Source organism: Pteronotus mesoamericanus, unplaced genomic scaffold (assembly GCF_021234165.1).
Source record: "Pteronotus mesoamericanus isolate MK-2021 breed Mesoamerican mustached bat unplaced genomic scaffold, CSHL_Meso_final contig_20, whole genome shotgun sequence".
Taxonomy (NCBI): domain Eukaryota; kingdom Metazoa; phylum Chordata; class Mammalia; order Chiroptera; family Mormoopidae; genus Pteronotus; species Pteronotus mesoamericanus.
The window spans coordinates 47051086-47078402 of NW_026555085.1; the positions used below are offsets into that span (position 1 = coordinate 47051086).

The 27317-nt window shown below is 34.2% G+C and overlaps 1 protein-coding gene across 2 annotated transcripts in view; it reads right to left on the reverse strand.

Moving 5' to 3' along the window:
- RNGTT (RNA guanylyltransferase and 5'-phosphatase) overlaps positions 1–27317 on the reverse strand; it is a 245740-nt gene that overhangs the window by 93506 nt on the left and 124917 nt on the right. For both annotated transcript variants that reach the window (XM_054569701.1, XM_054569700.1), the window contains exon 13: positions 3602–3702. In XM_054569701.1, coding sequence (XP_054425676.1) covers positions 3602–3702 — 101 coding nt within the window. The remainder of the gene's footprint in view (positions 1–3601; positions 3703–27317) is intronic.

The window sequence follows — 27317 nt, forward strand, 5'->3', positions numbered from 1 at the left end:
GTAATAGTTATCATGTTATATTTCATATTAAATACCCTATTTTTGAAAACTGGCACTCATGTTACATAAATAAATTATGTACCTACACCAGCATAACTTGCATATTCTTATCAGAAAATCATCTTAAATGCTGACATTTTGGTGTGTTTTAAAGATGCACTAGCATCAAAACTAATTCATGTTTTTGTAAAAAGACATTAAATAGGTAAATTTTTTAAAGAACAAAATATACTAAAAAAAAACACACACACACAAAGAATAAAACCAAAATTAGGATGATAAACTAGTAACCTGAATTACATTTTGTTACGCTTAATTGCAATGGACAATTACAAGGAAAAATATTAACATTATTATTTTTGCTACTTAGAAGAATGGGCTTTCTACATTTAGCTTCATGTAACTTTTAAGTACTGCTAGGAATTATAATCAGTAAAAAGCAAAACAAAATGATTTTTCAAAACTCAATGAAAACAAGAAAAACACACAAGGGTTCATACTCTTAAACTGATATATACTATAAAACCCTCAGCTTCCACTGTTTTAGAAGTGATGTGGTCTTCAGGGTGTATAGCTTAGTGGTAGAGCATTTGACTGCAGAAGTGAGGTGGTCTTCTATAAGATACTTCCAGAAGACTTATCAAGCCTAACCTCTACTGATGAGTAGTATCCAGAGCACACTGGCAACCTGGAGTATCTGTAAACCAGGTATTTTGTCAGGAAGAATAAATTTGAATTTACTGCTTACAAATACAGACACATAGATCAATGAAACAGAATAGAGAGCCCAGAAATAAAACCATGTCTCTATGGTCAATTAATATTCAACAAAGGGGGCAGAAGCATAAAATAGAGAAGCATAAAAGGGGGACATAAATACGGGAAAAATAGTCTCTTCAACAAATGGTGTTGGGAGATCTAGACAGCTACATGCAAAAAAGTGAAACCTGACCACCAACTTACATCACACACAAAAATAAATTCAAGGTGCATAAAAGACTTAAATGTAAGTCGCAACACCATAAAAGTCCTAGAGGAGAACATAGGCAGGAAACTCTCAGATATTCCACGCAGCAATATTTTCACCGATTTGTCCCCTACAGCAAGGGACATAAAGGAGAGAATAAACAAATAAGACTTAATCAAAATAAGAAGCTTCTGCACAGCTAAAGAAAACATGAGCAAAATGAAAAGGGAGCCAACCGTATGGGAAAAGACATTTGCCAATGATACCTCTGACAAGGGTTTGATCTCCAAAATATATAAAGAACTCACACGACTCCACTCCAGAAGACAAACAACCCAATTAAAAAATGGGCAGTTCTCCAAGGGGGACATAAACAGGGCCCAGAGACATATGAAAGGATGCTCTGTGTCGCTAGCCATCAGAGAGCTGCTAACTAAAACCACAATGAGATACCACTTCACACCACTTAGAATGGTCATCATAGACAAATCAACAAAGAACAAGTGCTGGTGAGGTAGACAAAAGGAAACCCTAGTACACCACCGGTGGGAATGCAAACTGGCACAGCCACTATGGAAAACAGTATGGAATTTCCCCAAAAAACTAAAAATGGAACTGCCTTTTGACTTGGCAATTCACTGCAGGGATTATACTTTAAGAATCCTTAAACACCAATTCAGAAGAACCTATGCACCCCAATGTTCATAGCAGCACAATTTACCATAGCCAAGTGCTGGAAGCAACCTAAGTGCCCATCAATAAATGAGTGGATCAAATAACTGTGGTACATTTACATTGCGGAATACTATGCAGCAGAAAGAACGAAGGAGCTCCTACCCTTCACGACAGCACAGATGGAACAGGAGAGCATTATGCTAAGTGAAACAAGCCAGGGGGTGAAAGACAAATATCATATGATCTCACCTACACAAGGAACCTATTAAACAAAACAAGCAAGCAAGCAATATATATACAAGCAATATTGAAATAAAGAACAAACTGACAGTAATCAGAGGGGACGGGGGAGATGGATAATGGGGAAAAATAGGGGAAGGGTCATCAAGAAACATGTATAAAGGACACATGGACAAAGCCAAAGGGGGTAGGTTCGAGGGTGGCAGGCAGGGGATGGGTGGGGGGGGGGGAAATGAAGACAACTCTACCTGAACAACAATTAAAAAAAAAAAAAACCATTTAAGTAAAATTTTAAAAAAATTTAAAATACAGTTTTGGGGCAGTTTCCCAAAAACATGTATTAATAATATTTAATTATTCATATTATTGACAGTATAATATAATTACTATACCATTTATAACTCAAACTATTCATTGATATTGGTATTAATATCAATATTTATCCAAAGATTAAATAAGAAAAATAACATTTTTAAGTAAGTATTGACAAGTAATAAACTCAGGATTATTCTTTCTGACAAAGTATCTGGTGTACAGATATTATGGGTTGCCAGTATTATTTCTCCTATCTAGTACCTTTTATATTACTTGATGGTCTATCTGTGTGTGTGTGTGTGTGTGTGTGTGTCTGTCTGTGTCTGTGTGTCTGTGTGTATATATACATATATACATACATATATATATTTCTATGAATAAGCAAAAATTTATTTATGCTTGGATTAAATCAGACCAATACAGAGCAAAATACCTAGATACTATTTAGGGTCCAGATAATTGTTCTGACAAAACTATATTTTGCTAGTAAGTCACAAACGCGTATTTAATGATGTAAAATATTAAATACTCTTTTTAAAAAATGACACCTATATGACTTATTAGACTCATTTTTTTACTTAGAGTACAACACACTGCACAGTATCCTTTATTTAAAAATGCACAGTCACTTAAGAGACAACCTTCTGGAGTCTGGATTCATATAACTGATCACATATCCATCATTCCATTAGCTACAAAAAAAGCAAATCTGTGGTCTACCTTTGGTAAGTGAAAAGGATTTCATAGCATGCATTGGTAAACTGTTTAATTTCTCGGTCAGTGTCATCTTACTTACTTTATGATTTCCTTGATTAAACATTTCTTATATAAGATGCAATAAAATTTTATGGAACAAGGCAAAATAAAATAATGAAATCATTTTAAAGAGATTAACCAATAAATGAAAAAAATTAAAACTTAATGAACATTATGAAAAATCCTGATAAAATTCAACAATTAAAACTTTACCCTAATAAAGTATGGATAAATGTTTGCTATGCAAGTGCAAACACAGTTTCCTTTAAAGTAAAAAAAGGCTTATTTCAAAGCACTTAATTATAACAATGATCATATCTTATATATAATTCACTTGGCAGGATTACTTTCAAGTACAATCTATTTTCACTTTTACAATTTAATAAAGTCCACCTTTTATATTAGAAATAACTATTTTAAGACTAAATTAGTAAAGTTTAATGGATGCTACAAAATATTAGCTGTAATAGGTCAAAGGAGAAATCTGTGAAAATGAGATATATAGATATGTGCATAAATGATATTGTCAAATTCAATATTTCAATGTTTTTTGTAAAGTATATGTAAAATACCAAGTGAACAATGAAGACTTATACACAGACTATTATTTCATGTTAGAATGGTGCAGGAACAAAGGTGCATACTCACCCTTCTCCTCCCATTCTTGTTATCTTTAGGCGAAAGTCCACAGAATTCAGACTGGGAGGCTTCCATTTTAAAATATCATCACATCGACCAGGTTTATATTTCTAAAGTGAATTAAAATGATGATAGTTAATAAGAAGCTAAGAAATTAACATCTGACTTATTAGACATAGTATCAATTACTTTTTATTAAGCAAAATTACTATTCTTTTCTGAATATAATTTTTGTTATCTTCAAATGACAAGTAAAACTAAATATGTACCTTCTTTTGTTTCTTTTTGTCCAGAAAAAGAGTGAAACTTGTTGTTCTTTCTTATTTTTCTTTTTTTAAAGGCTTTATTTATTTACTTACTTATTTTTAGAGAGAGGGGAGGGGAGAGAGGAAGAGAGGGAGAGAAACATCAATGTATGGTTGCCTCTCACGCATCCCCTACTGGGGACCTGGCCTGCAACCCAGGCATGTGCCCTGACTGGGAACTGAACTGGCGACCCTTTGGTTTGCAGGCGAGCACTCAATCCACATAGCCACATCAGCCAGGGCTATTTCTAATTATTTTACAGCTTCCAGTAAGTTTGATCATTTTTTTAATTTTCATTTTTTCATGTTTAACTTTACTGTGGGATAATTTATAATAACTAAAATTAACCAACGAAATCAGCAAAATGGATAAAATTATGTAACCATCACCAAAATATGATACACAGCCTTTCAATCATTCAAAAAGTTTCCTCCTGACATTTACAGTCATTTCCCTACCATCAACTCTCTGGCAATAGTGATCTAAGATCACCAGTTCTAAAATTCACAAGAAATTCTTAACAGTTTTTGTGATTTATGAATGCTGGTACATATACTGGGAGTTGGTTGTTTTTATTGCTGACTAGGATTCCATTTTATGTATATAACATAGATTGTTTATGCATTTACAAGTTGATGAATGTCTAGGTTGTTCCTAGTTTTAGACTATCATGAATAATGCTGCTCTGAACATCTTTGTGGACATGTCTTCATAACTCTTGGGTAAATACCTAGGAGTAGAATGGCTGGGTCGCATGGTAAATGTATGTTTAAGTTTATAAGAAACTGCCAAATTGTTTTCCAAAGTGTCTGGGACATTTTCCATTCCCACCAGAAATATATGTGAAGTCAGTTTGCTCTACATACACCCTAACGGTAGGTATTGTCAGTCTTTTTAATTCTAAATTTTGAATCCTAAAGTTTCTCATAATTTTGCATTTTTTTAATGACCAAAGATACTGAAGATCTTTTAGTTCCCTTATTTGCTATCTGTGTATTAACTCTGGTATACAGTCTGTTCAACATGTTATCCTTGTTTTTACTGAGTAATCCCCTTATTATTCACTTGCAAAACGTGCTTATATATTCTAGATAAATAGCCTTGATTTTATATGTATTACAACTATTTTTCTACCAGTCTTTATCTTGCCTTTTAATATTCAGAACAATTTCTTTAGAATAGTAAAGTTATTTTTATTTTAATGAAGTCAAATCATTTCTCTTCTGATGTTATTGAGATATGATTGAGAAATAAAAATTTAAGGGGTACAACATGATGTTTTGACATATGTATAACACTGTGAAATGATTATCACAATCAAGTTAATTAATTAACATATCCATCATCTCATATAGTTATTTTCTTTTCCTTTTGGTAGTGAGAACACTGAAGATCTCCTAGCAAATGTCAAGTATACATTATTATCATTATTAATAATAATAATCACCATGCTATACATTAGGTCTCTAGAACTTACTCATAACTGAAACCTTTGATCAATATCTCCCCCTTCCTTGTAAACCCTCAGCCTCTAGTAACCACCATTCTATTCTCTGTTAGTTGAACTTTTTTTTTTAAAAGATTCCATGTATATGTGAGAACATGTGATATTTGTCTTTTTGTGTCTGGGTTATTTCACTTAGCATAATGTACTACAGTTTCATCCATGTTGTCGCAAATAGTAGTATTTACTTCTTTCTCAAGGCTGAATAATATTCCATTGGACATGCATAGCACGTTTTCTTTATCCATTCATCTGCTGACAGACACTTAGATTACTTCCATATTTTGGCAACCGTGAATAATGCTGCAGTAAACACGGGAATGCAGGTATCTCTTCAAGATACCAGTTTTCTTTCTTTTGGATACACACCCAGAAGTGGGACTGATGGACTATATAACTCTAATTTTAATTTCTTGAGGAAACTTCATACTGTTTTTCATAATAGCTGTTATCAATTTACATTCCCATCAGCAATGCACATTGTTCCCTTTGCTTTCCACATACTCACCAACATTTACCTTTTGACTTTTTGAGAATGACCATTCTGACTGGTGTGAGGTGATAGATATCTCACTGTGTTTTTGATTTGCATTTCCCTGTGATTAGTGATGTTTGAGCATCTTTTCAAAATAATCAATTTTAAATTTTTATAATTTGTGCTCTTCATGTCCTCTTTAAGGAATCTTTGCTTATCACTGTAACTTTCTACTATGTTTTCTTAAAGAAATTTTATAATTTTGGCTCTTATTTTAAGGTATACAATCTATTAGAGGTTAACTTATTTATATGGTGTGAAATAAGGGACTAGGTTCACTGTTTGACAGACAGATGGATATCAAATCAATCCAACACCAGTTGTTAAAAAGATTATCCTTTTCTCACTGAGTTACCTTGGCACCTTTGTCAAAACCAATTATTTATAGAGAGAGAAATATGGCACATAGGAAAACATGGCTTGCCTCCTCTCACAACCACATCAAAATTACAACTAAACTACAGAATAAGCATTATTCCGAACCACCAGAAATCAAGCTGAATGGAAGCCCTATAACCATGGAATTAAAGAAGAAACCACATTGAGACTGGTCAGCGGCGGGAGCGGGGGTGGGGGGGGGCGTCGTGCAGAGACACAGAAGGAGCTATTCCCATACCCACATGTAGTGGATAAAAATCAGGAGGGATATCTTGGGAGTAAGAGGTCCCAGCCCCACAACAGGTTCCCCAGCCCAGGGTTCCAGTGACAGGATGGTAAGCCCCCGTAACATCTGGCTATAAAAACCAGTGGGGATTGAGGCTGTGGAAGACAGAACTGTTGGATTCCCAAGCAGGTCTTAAAGGATCTGCACATGAACTTACTCAAACTCATTCCCTCTGAGCTCCAGCACTGGTGCAGCAGCTTAAAAGGCACCAGATGCACACGGGGAGGAACTGAACTGTCACCAGTGTGAGAACTGTGAGAAAGCTTTCTCCCAGATGGAACTGCTGGGAGAGGCCACTGTTCCTTTTCTGAGCCCTCCCTCCAGAGAGTTGCCAGGCAGGTACCATACCTGAGGCTCCATCATCCTGGCTCCCCGTGTTTGCCCAACCCTAGCACTGCCCTGAGGCCCTGCTCCACCCAATTTTGGGGCCCAACCAAGCTGTTTCCAGTGGCTTTTCCACACGAATGGCTTGTCTTGGCTCATACTTCAGATTCTTCCCAAATACTCTCAGACAAGCAGCATCTGGCTTCAGCAAGCACCTCTTGCTAAGTGGCCCCAGGCCCAGCACAAGAGCAGCTGGCCTTGATTCACAGAGTGGCCTCACTTGGGCACCTCCAAGCACTGCACAAGTAGCAGCCATCTGCATATCACTTTGTAACTTATGCCAGATGGCCCCGGAGAGAACACTGGTGGTAGATGGCTTTAGCCTGCAGTTCCCAGGGAGCCTCAGAGCCTGTGCACCCAGTGGATAGCTACAGACCACTTCGGAGCACCGCCACCCAACTACCTACATAAGCAACACATTCAAGAGGCAGACTCAGCAGGCACCAGAGCCCTGCTGAAATAAGTCTTGCTTTGTGGAGTGGGCCCCTGCACAGGTGATCCTCCAGAGTGGTCAGAGGTTGGTGGTCAGACATCACAGTCAGTTGTTGCAGATGACTGGCCTGGGTAAAACCCTTCCATTGACCTGCCAACAGAAATCATGACTCAACTACAAGAGGAGGGTGAAGACAGCCCACCTGGAGGGCACACAAGCCCACATCGTGGGTGCATTTCAAGTACTCAGCTTGGGTAATAGCGGAGGCTATGCCACCGGATCCCAGAGGACATCTACTACTTTAGGCCACTATACCAAGCCAGGAAGTTGTAGTAGATCTACCTAACACATGGAAAGAAACACAGGCAGGATGCCAAAATGAGGAGACCAAGAACCATGGCCTAAATGAAAGAACAGAACTCCATAAAAAGAACTAAACAAAATAGAAACAAGCAATCTGCTAGATGCAGAGTTCAAAACAATGGTTATAAGGATGTTCAAGGAACTTATAGGGGAAGAGCAAATGAACTCGGAGAGAACTTCAACAGCATAAAAAAGGGCATGGAAACCGTAAAAAAGAACCAATCAGAAAGGAAGGATACACATACTGAAATGAAGAACAATTTATAGGGAATCAACAGTGGAGTGATGAAGCTGAGAATCAAGGCAGCGATTTGGAATATAAGAAAGCAAAAAATAATCAGAACTTGCAAGAAGAAAAAAGAATCCCATAAAAACAAGGACAGCATAAGAAGCCTCTGGGACAATTCCAAGCAGGCCAACATTCACATCATGTGGGTGCTGAAAGAAGAAGAGATGGAGAAGAAACTGAAAACCTATTTGAAAAAATAATGACAGAAAACTTCCCTGGTTTGGTGAAGGAAATAGACATACAAGCCCAGGGAATGCAGAGTCCCAAACAAGATGAACCCTAAGAAACCCATGCTGAGACACAATTAAAAGCCAAAGGTCAAAGTTAAAGAAAGAATCTTAAAAGCAGTGAGAGGAAAGCAGTTAGTTACCTACAAGGGAGTCCCCATAAGACTTCTAGCTGATTTCTCTAAAGAAACTTTGCAGGCCGGAAGAGATTGGGAAGAAATATTCAAAGTGATGAAAAGCAAGGACCTACAACAAAGATTACTATATCCAACAAAGGTATCACAGAATTGAAAGGCAGATAAAGAGCTTTCCAGACAAGAAAAAGCTACAGGAGTTCATCATCCCCAAGCCATTATTATATGAAATATTAAAGGGACTTATATAAGAGAAAGAAGATAAAAAAGATGAACAATAAAATGGCAATAAATACACATCTATCAACAATCGAATCTAAAAAGCAAAATACACAAACAAGCAGAACAGAAATAGAATCATAAATGTACAGAGAACATTTTGATGGTTGCCAGATGGGAAGGGGTTAGAGCGATGGACAAAAAAGATGAAGGGATTAAGAAGTAGAAATTGGTAGTTACAGAACAGTCATGGGGATATAAAGTACAGCACAGGAAATAATGGCTAAAGAACTTATTTTCATAACCTATTGACATGGACAATGGTGTGGGGTTTGCCTGAGGGAGTGGTAGGGGGTTTGGTAGAGAGGGGCAAAGGTAGAAAAATTGGGACAACTGTAATAGCAAAATCAATAAAATGTAATTGAAAAACGATTATTTATAAGTATAGAGATATTTCCATTCTTATCAATGTGCTACATTAATAAACATGTCCTCTTTCTTGCTATTAGCATACTGTCTGGATTACTATAGCTCTTTAAGTTTTGAAACCAGATTATGTACATCCTTAAACTTTGTTTTTCTCTTTCCATACTCTCTTATCTAATGCAGCATTTGTTTTTCCACATGAAGTTTAAAATCAGCATGTCAATTTCTATGAAAAATAAGTCTCCAGGATTTTGATTTGGATTGCACTGAATCAACAGATCAATTAAGGAAGAAATAACACCTTAACAATATTAAATCTTTCAACTTATGAACACTGCTAATCCGTTTATTAATTTTTTCTTAAATTTCTCTCCATGGTGTTTGGTAGTTTTCAATATACAGGTCTTGTACAGCCTTTGTTAAATTTATATTTAGTAATTTAATATTTTTGGCAGTATTAACAACATAAAAAATCAGTTTCTATACAACTGCAATGAACAATCCAAAGAAGAAATTAAGCAATTCCATTTACAATAGCATCTAAAAACACAAAATACCCAGAATTAATTTAACCAAAGAAGTGAATATATATAATGAAAAGTGCAAAACAATAATGAAAGAGATAAAGACCTAAAAATGGAAAGATATCAATCCAATGTTCATACACAGGAAGTATGATTTATTATAGAAAAATAAGTATTTGGTCTTCCTACCTCTTTCTGGCACAGATCTCCTAAACCCTTTGAATTTCTTAATTGATGAGAGCAATAAAGTTCTTTTGTTATCTTAATGAGGTGACTTTGAAAAATACCTAAGGATGGGGCTAACTGCCAGCAGAACCAACCTTGCGAATAGAGAGGGTTGAAACTTCCAATCCCACCCCCTTTGATCTCAGGGCAGGCATGAAGAAGGGCTGGAAGCTGGATCAATGGCCAACAGGTACTGATTTAATCAATCCTACAAAATGAAACCTCTGTATAAACTCAGTTCAAAAAGGTTCCAAGTTGGTGGACACCCAAAGATTGGGGGAGAGTAGTGTGCCTGCAGAGAGCATGGAAGCTCCACACCCCTTCCCCACACTTTGCCCCACGCATCTCTTCTACCTAGCTGTTCCTAAGTTATATCCTCTTATAATAAACTCGTAATTTAGTAAGTAAAGTATTTCTCTGAGTTCTGTGATCCACTCTAGCAAACTAATTGAACCTTAGAAGAGAGTCATGGGAACCTCTTGATTTATAGCCAGTCGCTCATAAGCACAGGTAACCACCTGGACTTATGACTGGCATCTAAAGCCTAAGGAGGGGGTTGTTAGAACCTCCAATCTACAGCCTGAGGTTGATAGTGATGTCTGAAGTGGGAAGTTTAGGGCAGTCTGGTAGGACTGAGACCTCAACCTATGGAATTTAATGTTATCTCTGGGTAGGTAGTGTCAGAATGAAGTTGAATTGGAGGACACCTAGCGGGTGTCAAAAAACTCCTTGTTGGTGCAAAGAAAACCCCCCTCCCACATTGTAATTGGTCTCAGCACACCAATTAGGGAGACTTAATATGTCTAAGATGCCAATACTATCCAAAGCAATCTACAGATTCAATGCAATCCCTGTTAAAATTCTAAAAGCCTTTTTTGCAGAAATAGAAGAACTAATGTTCAATTTCATATGGAGTTGCAACAAGCCCTAAAGAGTCAAAATAATCTTGAGAAAACAAAATAAAACAAAAACCAAAGTTGGAGGACTCACACTTCCCAATTTCAAAACTTAGTACAAGGCTACAGTAATCAAAACAGAGTTGCTGACACAATGATAGACACAGAGACCAATGAAACAGAATCGAAAGTATAGCAATAAACCTGCATGTCGATAACCAATTGATTTTTTAACATCTGGATTTCCACATAAAAAAATCAATGAAGTTGGATCCCTACCTCTCATGATATATGTAAAAACTAACTAAAAATGGACAACAATCTAAATATAATAACTAAAATCATAAAACTCTCAGAAGAAGGCAGGGGTAAATTTTCATAATCTTGAGTTTGGCAGTAGATTCTTAGATAACACAAAAAGCATAGGTACTTTTTTAAAAAAACATAAACTGGGTTTCATTAAAACTAAAAAGGCTTTCATGCATCACAAAACATTATCAAAAAAGTGAAAAGACAACCTATAGAATGGGGGAAAATATATGCATATCAGATATCGGACAAGAGTTTAATATCTAAAATAAAGAATTCACACAACTCAATAACAAAAGACAAACAACGCAATTAAAAAACTGTCAAAGATTTTGAACAGACATTTCTCCAAAGATGACATACAAATGGACAATAAGCACATAAAAAGATGTTCACTATCATTAGCCAGGAGGGAAATGCAAAAAAATGCAAATCAAAGCCACAATACAATACCAATTCATACCTACTAAGGTGGCTATCATTTTTTTTAACAGGAAAATAGCAAATATTGGAGAGGATATAAAGAAATTAGAAACCACGTACATTGCTGTAGGGAATAGCAATATAATGATGCAACCATTATGGATGACAGTTTGATGATTCTTCAAAAAGCTAAACATAGACTCACCCTATGGCTCAGTACAACCCCACTCCTAAGTACACATCCAAAAAATTGAAGATGGGGACTCAAATACATGTTAGTGTTCACTGAAGCATTATTTACAACAGCCAAAGGGTAAAAACAACCTAAGTTTCCATCATCATATAAATGAATAAACAAAATGGGTTATATACATAATACAATGAAATAATATTCAGCCACAAAAAGAAATGAAGTTCTGATACATGCTACAAAATGAAGGGACCTCAAAAACATTATGCTAAGTAAAATAAGCCAGGCATAAAAGGACAAAAACTGTATGAGACCACTTACAAGAAATATCCAGAATAGGCAAACTCATACTGACAGAAAGATTAGAGGTATCAGGAGCTAGGGGCAGAGTGAAGGGAGAGTTATTGCTTAATGGTACAGAGTTTCTGTTTGGGGTGATGTAAAATTTTTGGAAATAGTAGAAATGATTGTACAACACTGGCCATGTGACTAAATAGACTATAGGGGCTAAATGTTTTAAATGTATTCTGGGAACACAGAAAAAGGAGAAAATATTTATGAGGCTTAAGGGCTGATTATACAGGAGTAAACTTGGTAAGCCTTGAAGAATATTCACTCATGCAGACTTACAGCAGAAAGTAAATGTGAGCAAAACACAGGAGCAGAAAAATAATGGACCTGGAGAAACGAGTATGTTGATTCAGCGAGGGCATTGTGGGGAGTGGGACCGTTTTATGAGAAAGATATTCAGATAGAAAAAGCTGCTAAGTCTTCTCATTAATAATACATTTTTTTAAATGCACAAGTCAAATTGCATTCTAACAGATTTTTATAAGTTTGAGAAAAACTTCAAAACCCTAGTCACAGGATCACTTATTTCAAACAGAAGTCCATATAATGACAACTTTAGTATAATTTAAGTTTTTCTAAGAAAGACAAAGCATTGGATTTGATAGGAAAGACATTTTATCTGTAGCAAATTTAAGAACATAATATATGCTATTTTCCCTCAAGTCTTATGTTTAAACATGAATGAATATAAAATCAAATATATAATACTTCAATAGAAGTTTTCATCCATTTATTTGCCCTAAGAGATTCATTTAGGTAACATATATCCTTCAGGATGATCACAAATAAATCTTAGACTTCCTGAATATAATATTTTATAAATGCTAAAACTGAAAAATTTTCTAGCTGTCAACCCATTAATGAAAAGATCTGATAAAATTTAATCTTTTTTCTAATAAAGCCTATCTGACAGATATGTCACAGACCTTTTAGTAAGAGTGTCCATTATGGTAGTGAGGGGTAAAAAAAGAGCAAGGAGAGAAAGGAGTGTAACCATCCCATCTGACCCCATTTATTACCTCTGCCAAGGGAGCGTCATACTTCCACACAGACCATCACTTACTCTGTTCCCTATTTATGTATGACTATGAGTATGAGACCCTTAGAAAACAATACCAATCAAGTTATTAAGAAAATTAATGATTGTGCAGTTCTAAATAGTTCATAAGTACCTAATAACAAATTCTAAAAAGAATTTTAATATATGATATTATTTGTACAATAAATATTACATATCCTTTACATTCTCCCCTCTGGAAATCCAGACTCTATCTTGTCCAATGAGAATATAGCATGTACCAATTCTTCTGTTTTTATAAACAATTATTCAGAAACTTAAGTCATTCCTAATCTCACAGCACATCAAATCACTTATGTTAATTGGAAATTCTACAGCTGATATGATTGGGAATTTCAAAGCACCTTTATGAAATTAATAAAATGTATGATAAATTTTAATTACAATTTAAAAATACTGTGTTCTCAATTACTGAATGTAAATTTAACAATGGCATAGATGACATAAGTAAAATATATTTAAACACCTATTAGAATGTAAATTCTACTTCAGCAAAAATCATATCTAATTATACACCTACAAAACACCTAGTAAAATGTTCCATAAGTACTTGATAAATAATAAAAAACAGTAATGTACAAAATTTTAAAACTTATTACCAAATGTTAGTCTCAGGTATAGTTAACTTTATTTTAAAATGGAGTATTTTAGATTATGAAGTTATATTAGCAATATTAATGAAAGACTACATGTATCAATCGCTATTTAAAAGTTCTTATTATAAAGAAAAAAATACATAAAGACATGAATTACTGAACACTAGTAAATTTGCAATTAATATTAATGATACCAAAAATAAAAAGACACCTGTACAAATACTTAAATTTAGGACATGATTTAAACGCACTTGACAACAATGAGATACAATTGTGTACCTATCAGATTAACAAAGATTGATACCACTTATATGGTATCAATCTCTCTCTCTCTCTCTCTTTTTTTTTTCCAGAAAGGCACCTTGCAAAGTACATAAATAAATTTCAATGTACCTATCTTTGCCTCTGAAATTCTGTTTTCAAAAATTAACTTTAAAGAAATAATATGTATGCATTCTTTGTCCAACAAGTGAATAATGTTTCATTGTACAAAAGAATATTCCACTGAAAAAAATGATGAACCAGAAATACTTTTATTGACATGCCAAGATGTCCTCATATTATTGCTAAAGTATAAAAAGCACACTGTAAACAACAACAAAAAAAAGTTCTTTTTTTCATAATCTCCAAAATAATAACAGCAAATATATTATATAATACAGGGATTTAAGCCTTTTAAAAATAAATATTTTGAGTTATCAAACTTGAAATGCACAATCTTGCTCAAGTATAAACAAGGATAAAAAACATCCTTTCAAGCTACATGTTCTAGTGTATAATTAAGGAGTAAAGCATTTCAACTTCATTATATTCACCTGCATGTATCTAAAGGAAAATAATTATCAAAGCTATATTTAATTGATACATACAAGACTTAGTCCTACAGAAAAAAATCTGATTTTACCAGATGAGCTGTAAACAAAAAATTGGGGATAGATTATGTCTGAAGACAACTACCAGTATAACCTGAGCCATAATCATCAAAAATGTAATAAATGCAAATGTCACACAACAAAAAGATGTTCAGGAAAATCTTTACCAAATGAGAGCAGAACCTGGCTTTATAGGAAGAGGGTGGCCATGGTCCAAAGAGAAGTCTCTGAAACTAAGTAAAGAGAAAACAACATGGAGGCATAAGTGATACTGTCCTGCTGTACAAAGCAGTGCTTCTCAACTAAGAGATGATTTTGCCCTCCATGGAATATTTCGCATTGCCTGCTTTTTTTGGTTGTCACACTGGGGAAGGGAGGGAATGCTACTGCCATCTAGTGGGTAGAGCCCAGAGATGTGTCCAAACATCCTACAAAGTGCTGGGCAGCTGGCCACAACGAAGAATTACCCAGTTCAAAATGTCAATTGTACCAAAGCTGAGAAACTCTGAAGTAAAGGAATATAAAAGTAATAACAGCAATGAGAAAAAGATATTTAGTTCCTCTTTGCCTCTACTAACTACCCACTTCATGATTATAAGCAGTTCAAAGTGTGGGCTTCATCTATCTTGCTTGTAAAAATGTAACATTTTGTTTGCTTAAAACAGAGTATCTACACCAGAAATATCTACAATGCTTTGCAGTCCTACTCTATGACTTCCACTAGCAAAATGTGAGGAGATACGTTATCATAATACATATTCCAGGCCCTACACTGAAACTATAATGCCTTCTTCACAAGGATCACACCCTGAAGCTAAGAAAGATCCCTGGTCTTATCATAATATTAGTTTTAATTTTGTTGTTGTTCTAGAGTTTAGTTTTGAAGAAAACCTAATTGATAATACTACTGAATAGAAGAGTAAAACAACTCTAGACTTAGTGACTTCAGTAGATCCTTTTCCACGTTTCACTAAGAAGCAAATAGCAAAGAGCTATACGGAGGAAAAGTCATTCATTCGATACTAAGTGCCTACTATGTGCTCTGTACTGTATTAGTTGGAGAAGATATGAGTTCAACCACATGAGGCTTTTAATCTAATCTGCAACAGAGATTAGAGGTGCTAAAGTGAACACAAGAGTTGGAAAAACAATAAACATCAAAATCACAGGGACAGGCATAAAGGAAGTTTTCTTAAATAAGAGAAATGCACAAATGGAATTTTGAAAAACAATTAGCTTAACAAAAAAGTTCTAAGCAATAGGACCAAGAATGTATTTCAGTTGAGGGAAAGTTTTCTGAGACGAAGTTTGCTCACTACTCTATGCCATTCTTATTGATAAGAGAGGGAAAAGCCATTCTCCAATAAATAGCATGTCAAGGCAACCACTTGGCATCCATTTTTGAAAAGTCAAACTTGGAAGAGATAGTAGGAAAAGGTATCATGGGAAGAAGCAAGGGGAGAAAATATATTCCATTTTCAAAAGCTTGCTGACATTTCTCATTTACTTAGAAAGTTTTTGCTGCTACTTATGGAAACCCAAGTTGTAATTTGAGAGTAAAATTATCAAAAGAATTGAAGAAGCTTCTTGGGTTATTCAAGTTCGTAAAATTACTCAAGAATACATTGATTACTATTTTTATTCTCTTATTCACAAGTCAATTAATATGTTCTGGCTGTTACTATCTAAATATAAAATAGCTTGAGGCTTACATTTTTAATGAAACAGCTTTTTAAAAAACTATAGTGACTCAAAGACTTCTGAAACTTCTGCTTTAATTTCTATATCTGGGCAGTCCCAAAGAACTACAAATGATTTTAAATTTTAACGAATAAGGAAACTGAGATAAAGGCAAATTAAATGAAAATACCCAGTTGGTATCAAGACCAGTTACTAGATCTGGGTAAAAATACTAGAAAAAATGAGAGGCCTGAGAGCATGCAGTAAACTCCCTCTTTTTATAGATAAACAAAATGACAACCAGAAAGGTTATGACTAATCCAAAATATTCCCAAATCACTGTAACACAGGAATCTTTCTACCGTTAACAAAATAAATGTATCATTTGTCCAAACACAAAGAATGAAAGGTTAAATCAGCTGCTTTCTAATTATTTTTAGTCTAGTTTTGGGTGGAGTGGCAAGCAGGAGGGGAAAGTAACTGTTAAGTGGCCTGGCTAGCTTTCCCATAAGAAAGAGCTCAGACAACCTAATAAACTGCTTCACTACCTAAGACACTTAGACAAACTCTACCACGCTGGCAACAGGGAAAGTCTTACTGAACCAGGTATCCTGTCCTATCTTTAGCATAGGCCTAACCTCCCAATGAACTCTGACCCTCCTCTCTGGGTGCACCAAAATGCCTTCCCTATTCTATCAGTCTACCCTCTTTCACTTTACACACCGCAATGTAACTTGCTATGTGAAGTTTCTTTACAGAATAGTAAGCCCATTTGAAGGCAGAAACCCTGTCTTTATTCATTGTTATTATTTCTAAAACTCAGCAATGCACATGACATATAGGAGGTGACACTGACTAGATAAAGTAATGAGTTAATAATATACAAGTATTCTACAACTCAGGATTAACTCTCAATATCCAAGACTATTGTTATCTAGAATAAAATTCCGTTAACTTCTAGAGCTAGCCTACTCACAGATTCTCCTCTTCTCTGGTAAACACACGTCTAAATAAGAGCAGTCTACTGATAGGTGATCAAATTCTATATAAAAGTAACATCTACAAGCCTAGTTACTTCACACATCACTGTGTTAACCACCTTTTTGCTAATTTGTCCTGCATAGTATCACTAAAATAATTGTCTACGCTCCTAGTCCTGGTATAAAGAAGAGTATTATGGGAAAATCACACTCATCCAGTCAGATCAGCTTCCCCAAGAAAGTAGCACTAACATCTAATTTGATATTCTAAGGATAAATGGGACTACTACAAAAAAGAAAATACTTTGAAGCAAAAAGAAAAACCAGTTTGTGTAAATACGTACTCATTTATAGAACATTTCAGTTTGGAGCCTTTAACAGAATGAATTGGTTTATCAGTATAAAGAGCCACTAATGGTATCATTGAACTTCAACAATAAAAGGACAATCAATTTTTTATTCTAAATTGACAAAATGTATGCTTCTAAATATTTCCTCCTAAAATTCTGAATTGCCATAAGCATAAGAGTTGGAAGATGTCAATAATAAGCCTTTTTATCTTTTTGCTGATTCTAATATGTCTCCAGGTGCTAAAAGTAGAGTACTAATAAAATATACATTTAAAAATATGACTGGAACAAATTTTGAAAAGCAAAAAGCAAAATATACTCCTTTTCTTGAAAAGCAGGGTAAGAATAAGTGGGATAAGAATGTATTAACATATTTGTATTTGCTTATAAATGCATAAAGAAACTGTAAAGAGATATATTTAAAACCAACAACAATAGGTAAGGAGGGATGGGAGAAGTGTGAGAGGGAGACTTTCTATCTTCTTTACTACATGCTAAAATTTCTGTATTATAGTTGGAAATTAAAATATGAATTTTAAAAAATACCACTGTAAAACAGAATTTTTAAAAATCTACCACTAATGTTCCAATATTAAATGTTATCAATAAAAAAAGAACTATTCCTAATTCACTGTGTTTAATGTGTATCATTAATATGAAAACTGTTTTTGTATTTTATATATTTACCCTCTTGGAACTGACTGATTCTTTCATTTTTCTAAATCCTTATTTGTATTTACCTGCCCTTTCTCTGCTACCAATATATCATCATTAGCAGTGTCTTTTAGTTGTATGGTAACATTATGTATCTATATCCAGCTGACTGATTACAAATTATTCATCTTTAGCTATTTATTTTGTCAACAAAATTCAATGGAAAAGCAAATATTTATTAAGAAAAGTAGAAAAATGATTTTCTCCTCTTTCTTCCTTACACAAAGCAAGCTAAGAGTATTTTGCTGTGTTCCAAAAGCTGAACAGGAAAAAAAAAATTTCAATAAACAAGGTATATTTTCTTTCTTGACACTTAGCTATTACAATTCTTTGGAAATTATTGTTATTTTTCCAATAAAAAAATAAACACATTTTGGGAAAAGACAGAATGACACTTTTCCAGTCTGCCAGGAAACAGAGCCTATCTTCAACTGAAGACCTATCAAAATATGCAAGCTAATGTCATGGCAACAGAAGCACTCACCATGGCAACATCATCCCTGGTACAGAGGAAAACCACTCTAATTCATCATGTACTTCAAGACAAGACATTAGACTAATCCCAATTTTCATTTTACAATCTATCCATAACATTCAATAAACTTGGAAGTAGTTAAGATTTAATAAAAACATTAATATTTCACAAGAAAGTAATATTAAAATCAAAGCTGACTCAATCTACATGCAAACTGATTAATGTGAAAACCATAAAATCAAGCTAACCCACCTGACAGAAAATCAAGATAGTGATGAAAACATAAAAGAAAACCAATTATATCACTATTGCTTGAGAGTAAATACTCTCGACACAACATAGAAACAATTATATATTTTACTAATCATAGCATAGCTCATAGATAAAACAAGAAAAGCATTTTTTACAATAAAACAAAGAAAATACTTTCAAGATTTTTATTATTACCTATATAAGCTATTATGTATAATTCTGTTTTTATTTCATAGTATGGATTACTAATGGCACAAAAACTCTTATCTAGAAATGTCTCCAGATGACAAAAATAAAATCAAACATGATTAAAAGGTTAGAAATTAATCAGTTATTCCCACAAATAAAAATTTACTATGCTACATAAATCATTAAAATCCTCTTGTAAAAGCTGGTAAACAAATAATTATTACCAACTCTGTAAATTAAATTAAAAGCTCTAACAACTGTCAAGTAAAAGCTCTACCTATAGCATATTAAAGTGCCAAACGGCCATTTAAAAATATTCATTTTTAGGTGACAAACCACAAAAGATTAGCAATTCAAAATGTCAATAAAACTATATAACTGAAAACAATATATATATGAATCTAATAAAACCTAACTGGCTTCTGTATAGACTAATAACCAGATGGAAAATTCAATTTAAAAATGCTTCTTTTAAAAACTTATCTCCAGCTTGATCAAAGTTTGAACATTAAAGCCGAAAAAGTACCAATTTTTCTCAAAATATTTAAATATTTTATCAAGTATAGCTTCCATTTCAAATTTTAAAAATCAGTTAGCCCTGGCTGGTGTGGTTCAGTTATTTTTCCCATCAACAGCAAAACACGTGGGGAAACCAAAAGGCAATGTTGATAAAAAAAGAGTAAACTGCCTCCATATCTAATTTTGGCCTTTAACCTGAAAGCAAGGGGAAATCACTAGAGATTAAAGGAGATCACTCTGGATGTAATATGAAAAATAAAGTGGATACTGCAAGACCATTTAGGATGCCACTACCATGGTCCAGGCAAGGGACTCTGAATGGCAAGTCAGATCAGAGTTGTGGCAGTGGCAACGGAGAGAAAAGGAAGTAATTTAAGAGATGCTTTGGAGATGCAAAACAAGACTTGGAGAATATCAGAGAGATGAAAGAGGGAAAGGGGTCAAAGAGAAGGATCTAGATTTCTTATTTAAGTAAGGTAGAAAATGCTAGGAAAAGAACAGTTTATACAGTTTGCTTGATTGGGGAGTAGAGAGGACACTCAGCTTTTAAAAGTTTCTGGTATTTCTGAGAAATTCAAAAGGCAGTATCAGGGTGTCCAATTAGATACACAAATCAACTGTAAAAATCAGCTTTAAAAAAATCAACAGTCTGAGTCACTGGTTTTTATGAAATAATTAAAGCGATGGGTAAGGATGAGGTTTCTAGAGAGAGAATAGAGAATGAGAAAAAAATGAAGGTCCAGGACACTGAGTCTTGAGAAACTACAAACTCCAATGGCTAGTAGAAGACAAAGAACTTGAATGACACAGAGAGAAATGGCATAAAACTAGAAGAAATTAGGAGCATGTGGTGTCACAGAAGCCACGGAAGAGAGTACTTCAAGAAAGAGTGAACAGTAGTATAAACTACCACTAGATGGTTGGGTAAGAAACAGGGTGAAAAATGATGTTGATTTTGCAAATGAAGAGAGATCACTGGTGATCTTTCAAAAAAAGCAGTTGATTCAAACGGTATATACTTAGGTGAAGCCCTTTTTAAAACACAATCTGCTCTGAGTGGTGTGGCTCAGTTGGTTGGGTGTCATCCTGCAATGTGAAAGGTCACTGGTTCAATTCCTGGTCAGGGTACATGTCTGCGTTTTGGATTTAGTCCCTGGTCAGGGCACTTATAAGAGGCAACCAATCGATGTTTCTCTCACATAGATGTTTATCTCCCTTCCTCCCTCTCTTCCCCCCTCTTTCAAAATCTAAATTTAAATTTAAATTTAAAAAAATTAAATAAAACAATCTTATCTAGAACTACAATATATAAAAGAAATAAATCAGGGCTACAGTGATACAAATAGAATACTTATCTAGTAACCTATCCCTCTTCAGGGTTGTCCAACTTTTTGGTGTCTCTGGGCCAAATGGAAGATGACTTGTCTTGGGCCACACATTAAATACACAAACACTAACAAAAACTGATAAGTGAAAAAAAGGTCCTTGCCTAATTTTCAGGATATCCACCACCACAGATAAGTAAAAAAGTCTTCACATAATAACCTAATTATGCGGTGGCCCTTTCGATAACCTTTTAAAATTGATAAGCAGATCCCAAGTTTGTGATCACTAATATAGAAAATGTATAATTTAAGTAATAAAACTAAGTAATGTTTTAAATAAAATTATGATTTTGTGTTGGGCCACATTCATAGCCATCCCAGGACACATGAGGCCCACGGGCCGCAGGTTGGACACCCCTGCTGTATGTGGTCCCTTGAGGCAATACACAGAAACCTAGAACTTTGGAATTAGTGTTTTAGAACCATTGAGCTAGATAATAATCTCTGATTTTCTTTAATTCTGTAAATGTATTCCATAATTTAAGTTGAGGCTTTCATGATAATCAATGACTGCTCTGAGTTTTAGTAACAGATACTGTTGCATTTCATTATAAACAAAAAATATTCTAAGCTTTATTTTTCTGAATATATCATCCATTAACTTTTTTCTTTTTCTTATAAAAGTAATGAAATATGTGGATTTCTGGATGTGTTACAAGGTTATGTCTCTGAAAAATAAAACATTAGGTCAAAAGGTAAAAAAAGAAAAGCTTTCTTCTAAGCTGATGTTAGCAGTTTGCCTTCAGTAGAATTATCATTTTAACAGTATCTGTATGACTACTCTTCAATATTCTCCAGGATTAAAAATGTATTTTCTATAGCAGTAGTAACATCTTTTACGCTTTATTCAATTTAGGCTACTCGCTATAATTAATGTAATGGAGCAGAATTAATTTCTTGCTAAGTTTTAAGTAACTAGCACCAAACAAATGTAGGCCAAGGAGTTTTTTTCACAAGTAAATTAATTTTTCATCATTCATTTGCCTTTGGAATATTTCCGAGGTATCAGAGAACAGACTGAAGTTTAATCTAGTCTGCCTATCTTGGATCAGGACTTCCTTTCTCACATCAGACAGACTCCCTCAGATCACTAGGCTGGTCACTCAGAACAGTACCTTTCTTTATTTATTTGAATTATTGGCTCAAGGGAGCCAACAGCTAAAACACCACACTGTGAGTTCTAGGGATTTTCTGATAAACGTGGTGAATTAAACATGTACATTTATATCCATTTTGATTTGAGACCTCACTAAAATGGAAGTTACAGAAGAGATACCAACAGAAAAGGAAAAATAGGAGAGAACACAATGACAGAAAACAGCGTGTTAATACATTTTTGAAGGATAGGAAGTAGATGAATAAGTTAATAGTCCAAGAACAAAGAAAAATGTATACTAAGAGGTGGACACCAATGCAAAGCAATTCATGTTGCATGCAGCACTAACCCCCAGAAGGGTTAGGTAATATAAGGAACAGGTAAGTGAGAATGTTGCCAAGGGGCAAAAGGTGAAGCATGACACTGAAAACAAGGCAACAGGTTGAAAATCTGTATAGGGAGCATTTACATCTCTAGGTTTCCTCCTCTACCCCAGGCAAAATGCGGGAGATATATTTATTCCGTGGGAAAAAATGAAGGACAGAAGCTCCAGTCCAAAAGATTCAGGCGTAACGGAAGAGGGAAATTTGAAACCTGGGGAGTTAAGTCAAAGTTTACCTTGCCCCTTTATCTCCTCCATTCCAAGAATGCTAACAGCCAGGCAAGCAAGAAACTAGAGGCTTAGTCTCTGACCAAGAAAAGAACTACAGATTCTAACATCTGGATATGCCGCAATTTAAAAATAAAGGGTAAAAATTTATATATATTTTAACATGATAAAAAATACAGGTTACCTCTAAACTACTATACTATCATAAGAGTGTATCACTTACCATGTCTGTACTTAATTCTTAAAGCTGAATTTATCAAAGGTTTTGGACTTCCCCAGAAAAAAAATTTAGAAATGTTGGCAAAGTTTACATTAAAAGGTTCTTGGCCTGATTAAGAGTCCTACATTTCTCATTCAGAACTTGCTTTAAATAGGAAGCCTAAGGAAGAAAGGTAATTTATAAATCTTACAAGGACAGAATCAAAAATTACACTGGGTACTCGGGTGTACGCCTAATAGTTGGAAATGCCATATCAAGTCATATTATCTGTGAAAGGCTGAAAAATGCCCCCCAAGATATTCAGGAAACTTCATACTAAATGGTACCCTATTTATACACTAAATAGAAAATGGCACTGCTTACCCTCAATATAAGCAGTCTTAAATTAAATATGATAGAAAGGAAACAATGATACTAAACTCTAGTATGTAACACCCTTAAAATACTGTAAAACCACGCACACACTCAATTTGTGGAAAAGGGAAAGATTAGAAAATCTTTGATATTAAAAACTGAAAATAAACGTTTTCTCCTTATAAATTGAGAAAATGAATAAAAAAAATGGAATAGGACTAAATTTCTCATTTTGTGAAGCAATGTCATTTAATTCCCTGTCCCTGGACCATCTAAAATCACATATCCTCCCACCACTGGAAGCTACACCTGCCTGTAATCAATTCTCTTCTTACCTCCTTATACAGAAGACTTAGGGCAGCTGAAAAGGAAAATTAAGGTCTTTACACGCAATAGCAATCATGAAAAGGTCATTTCACTTGGTAAACAAAAGAGGCTTGATGACAATGTATAAGAACATTGTCCCAAAAAATTCCCAAAGAATTAGGTGAAATAAAAAAACTTAAATATTCCTTCTTTGAAAGTTGTAAAGAAATATCATAAGTCATTAATATTAGAAAAATATATTTTAGACTCTGCTTTCTTAAGCAGAATATTATAAATACTGTGTTTTCTATTGTCTTTCAAGTTTACCTATTTAATAGAAACTTCTATTTTCATTTTTTAGAAAGAAGTAGGAAAGGCATAAATCTCTGTGAAGAAGCTAAGTAGAGTCTTACTCCTGGCTTTGGCATATCAAAAGTTTGAAAATGAAATAAACAAGACTAGTCCTGTGATGGCAGCCTAAACTGAAGCCACAGTAAGGTTAGAAATCACACTGAAATTGCAAAAGCAAAATAATGATAAAAGTACAAAGCCTACACAGTTGAATATAATGAAATTCTGCGTATGAGTGAGAAAATTGCAAAACTGCCTCCTGCTTCCCATGAATGGATTCATACCAAATTGGAGCCTATTCAGAATGGCAGCATTAATATATTTTATACTCAGAATACCCTTTAGAAGATTTAACACTAATGCAGTAGGAATGCAAAAGAACCACTGCATTAAATAGGCTGGGCAGGCTTATAACCAAGTACCACATCCTTCTTAAAGCCAAATGCTATTCTATCAATTGACTGCAAATTTCCACTAAAGGGAATGTTGAAAACACTATGAAACTATATACAGGGTGGGGCAAAAGTAGGTTTACAGTTGTTGAGTACACAAAATGAATAATTTACTCTTGTATTATTACTTATTATCGTATTATTTTCCACATGAACTGTAAACCTACTTTTGCTGTACTTTGTATTAGTGGTAAAAATTAAATGAATTAGTGTTGGAAAAGTGTACTTTCAAGAAATAAGACACTCAATAGAAAACTATCATAAGCATGAGAAATTATAATTACAAATGAAAAATATCAAGAAATAAAGACTGAAATCATTAAAATTTCATGGAAAACACAAAGGATTAACCAAAGACTAGTAATTAGTACAGTATAATCCTATGCCATTAATTTAACTTTTTACCAAAATAGGCACCTACGAAACATTTTTAATGAAGTGTCTTGTATGTATATATGTATATGTGTATGCACACACACATATATACACATTCACTTAAGAATCTCTTATGCAAAATTTCTAAATAGCTGACAATGTCCCATGATAAACAAAATATGAGCCTTTCAGAGTCATTCCATATACCATATAATCTCAATAATTTGGAGGTAAAGTGTATAAAAGTGAAAATCCTATTAAAACGATGGCAGGAGAAAAAGTTTAATAGGAATAGAGTCATGCAATACTGATAGTAATAAACTTCATAAAAAGTCATTTTTATCTATTGTAACTGTCTCCATTTCTATGTAAGAGATATACTGTTTTTAGGAAGGTAGAGTAAAAATAAGAGTTTTTCTTTCTCTTTAATTAAAAAATTCTTTACCTAATACATTTTCACAGAAACTGGCAGGAAGAACTAATTTTTTTTAAAGATTTTATTTATTTATTTTTAGAGAGAGGGGAAAGGAGGAAAAAAGAGAGAAGCATCAATGTGTGGTTGCCTCTTGTGCGCCCCCTACTGGGTACCTGGCCTGCAACCCAGGCATGTGCCCTGATAGGGAATAGAACCAACAACCCTTTGGTTCACAGGTCAGCACTCAATTCACTGAGCCATACCAGCTGGGGGGAAGAAGGAATTCCTAAGTATTGCTTAATGTAATAATATAGTCACATATATTGATTATCATATGATCAAAACAGAATTTCAGAGCTAAACTGCTATAGTCTGTACATTTTACAGATGAAGAACTGGAAAAGCAAAGAAATATTTAGTGGCTTATCTCAACCAGAGACCACTTATAACCCACTGTAATGTCTCTGAGGAGGATATAAAAGTAGCAAAGCTCATGTTGCTATTTCATGAAGAATGGGTATTTGCATTCTGGACTCTTTGCAAGGAAACAAATGTGAATTTAAAGTCATTGAAAAGACTTTTAAAAGAAAAAAGAAACAGCATAAATCAGAATATTCATCTGTATATGCCACAAGAAGGATAAAATAGACAAATTCAAAAGATATTGTTTATATTGGTAAACTATAAAATCAGTCAAATTGGAAAGGCTAGGGGGAAACATAAGAATACATTTTCATTTCCTTACTGAACATTTTCTAAGCCCTACTGGGCCAAACACTATCCTAGACACTGGACATTTCTAGATAAATTAGGACAGGAGATAACGTTAAGGAAGCCCACAGTTTTTATAAAATGAAAACAGAACAACAGGTATTTAGTAAGGTAGTAGCTATTTTACTAGCATAAGAAACAGCAAGACATCTTGAAGATTTTTTTTTTTACATTCAATATTATTTTGTATTCGTTTCAGGTGTACAGCATAGTACTGTCTATAGTTCCTATGCTATATTTTTTATCCCTGTGACTATTTAGTAACCACCAATCTGTACTTCTCAATCCCTCCACCTTTTCACCCAGTCCCCCTCCCTTCTGGCAACCATCAGTCGGATTTCTGTATCTGTGAATCTGTTTGTTTTGTTTGTTCATCTATACTGTTCTTTAGATTCCACATCTAAGTGAAATCATGTGGTATTAGCCCTCTCTAACTGACTTATTTCACTTAGCATAATGCCCTCTAGGTTCATCCACGCTGTAGCAAAAGGTAGTATTTCCTTCTTTTTAATGGCTGAGTAATATTCCATAATATATATGTACTACTACTTTGTTTTTTTTACATTTTATTTTTTATTGTACACTACTTTTTTTTAACCTCTTGTCTATGCATGGGCACTTGGGTTGCTTCCACAGCTTGGCTACTGAAATAAAGCTGCTATGAACACAGGGGTGCTTATGTTCTTTCAAATTAATGTTTTGGGTTCCTTCTATATATATCCAGAAATAGAATCACTGGGTCATAAGGCAGTTCCATTTTTAATTTTTAAGACCCACCATACTGCTTTCCACAGTGGCCGCACCCAAGTACATTCCACCAACACTGCACGAGGGTTCCCCTTTTCTCCACATCCTCACCAGCACTTGTTGTTTGTTGATTTTTTGATAATAGCCATTCTGACAGGTGTGAGGTGACATCTCGTTGTTTTAATTTGCATCCCTCTGATGATTAGTGAGGTTGAGATCTTATCACATCTACTGGATGTTTCTAGTAAATATATGAAGTATCTATTTAGGTCCTTCATCCGTCTTTTAATTAGATTGTTTTGTTTTGTTTTGTTTTGTTTTGGTGTTGAGTTGTATGAGTTCTTTATAAATTTTGGATATTAACCCCTTATCAGATGTATCATTGGCAAATATGTTCAAAGGAGATCTTTTTTGCCTTGAGAAAAATTATTTCAGTAACCTGTTTCAGTTTAAAAGATATTTGACAATTAAGTAACAACTGTTCAAGAGGAAACATAGCAAATAACGTTAATTTTGGCTTCATAAAAGCAAACCAC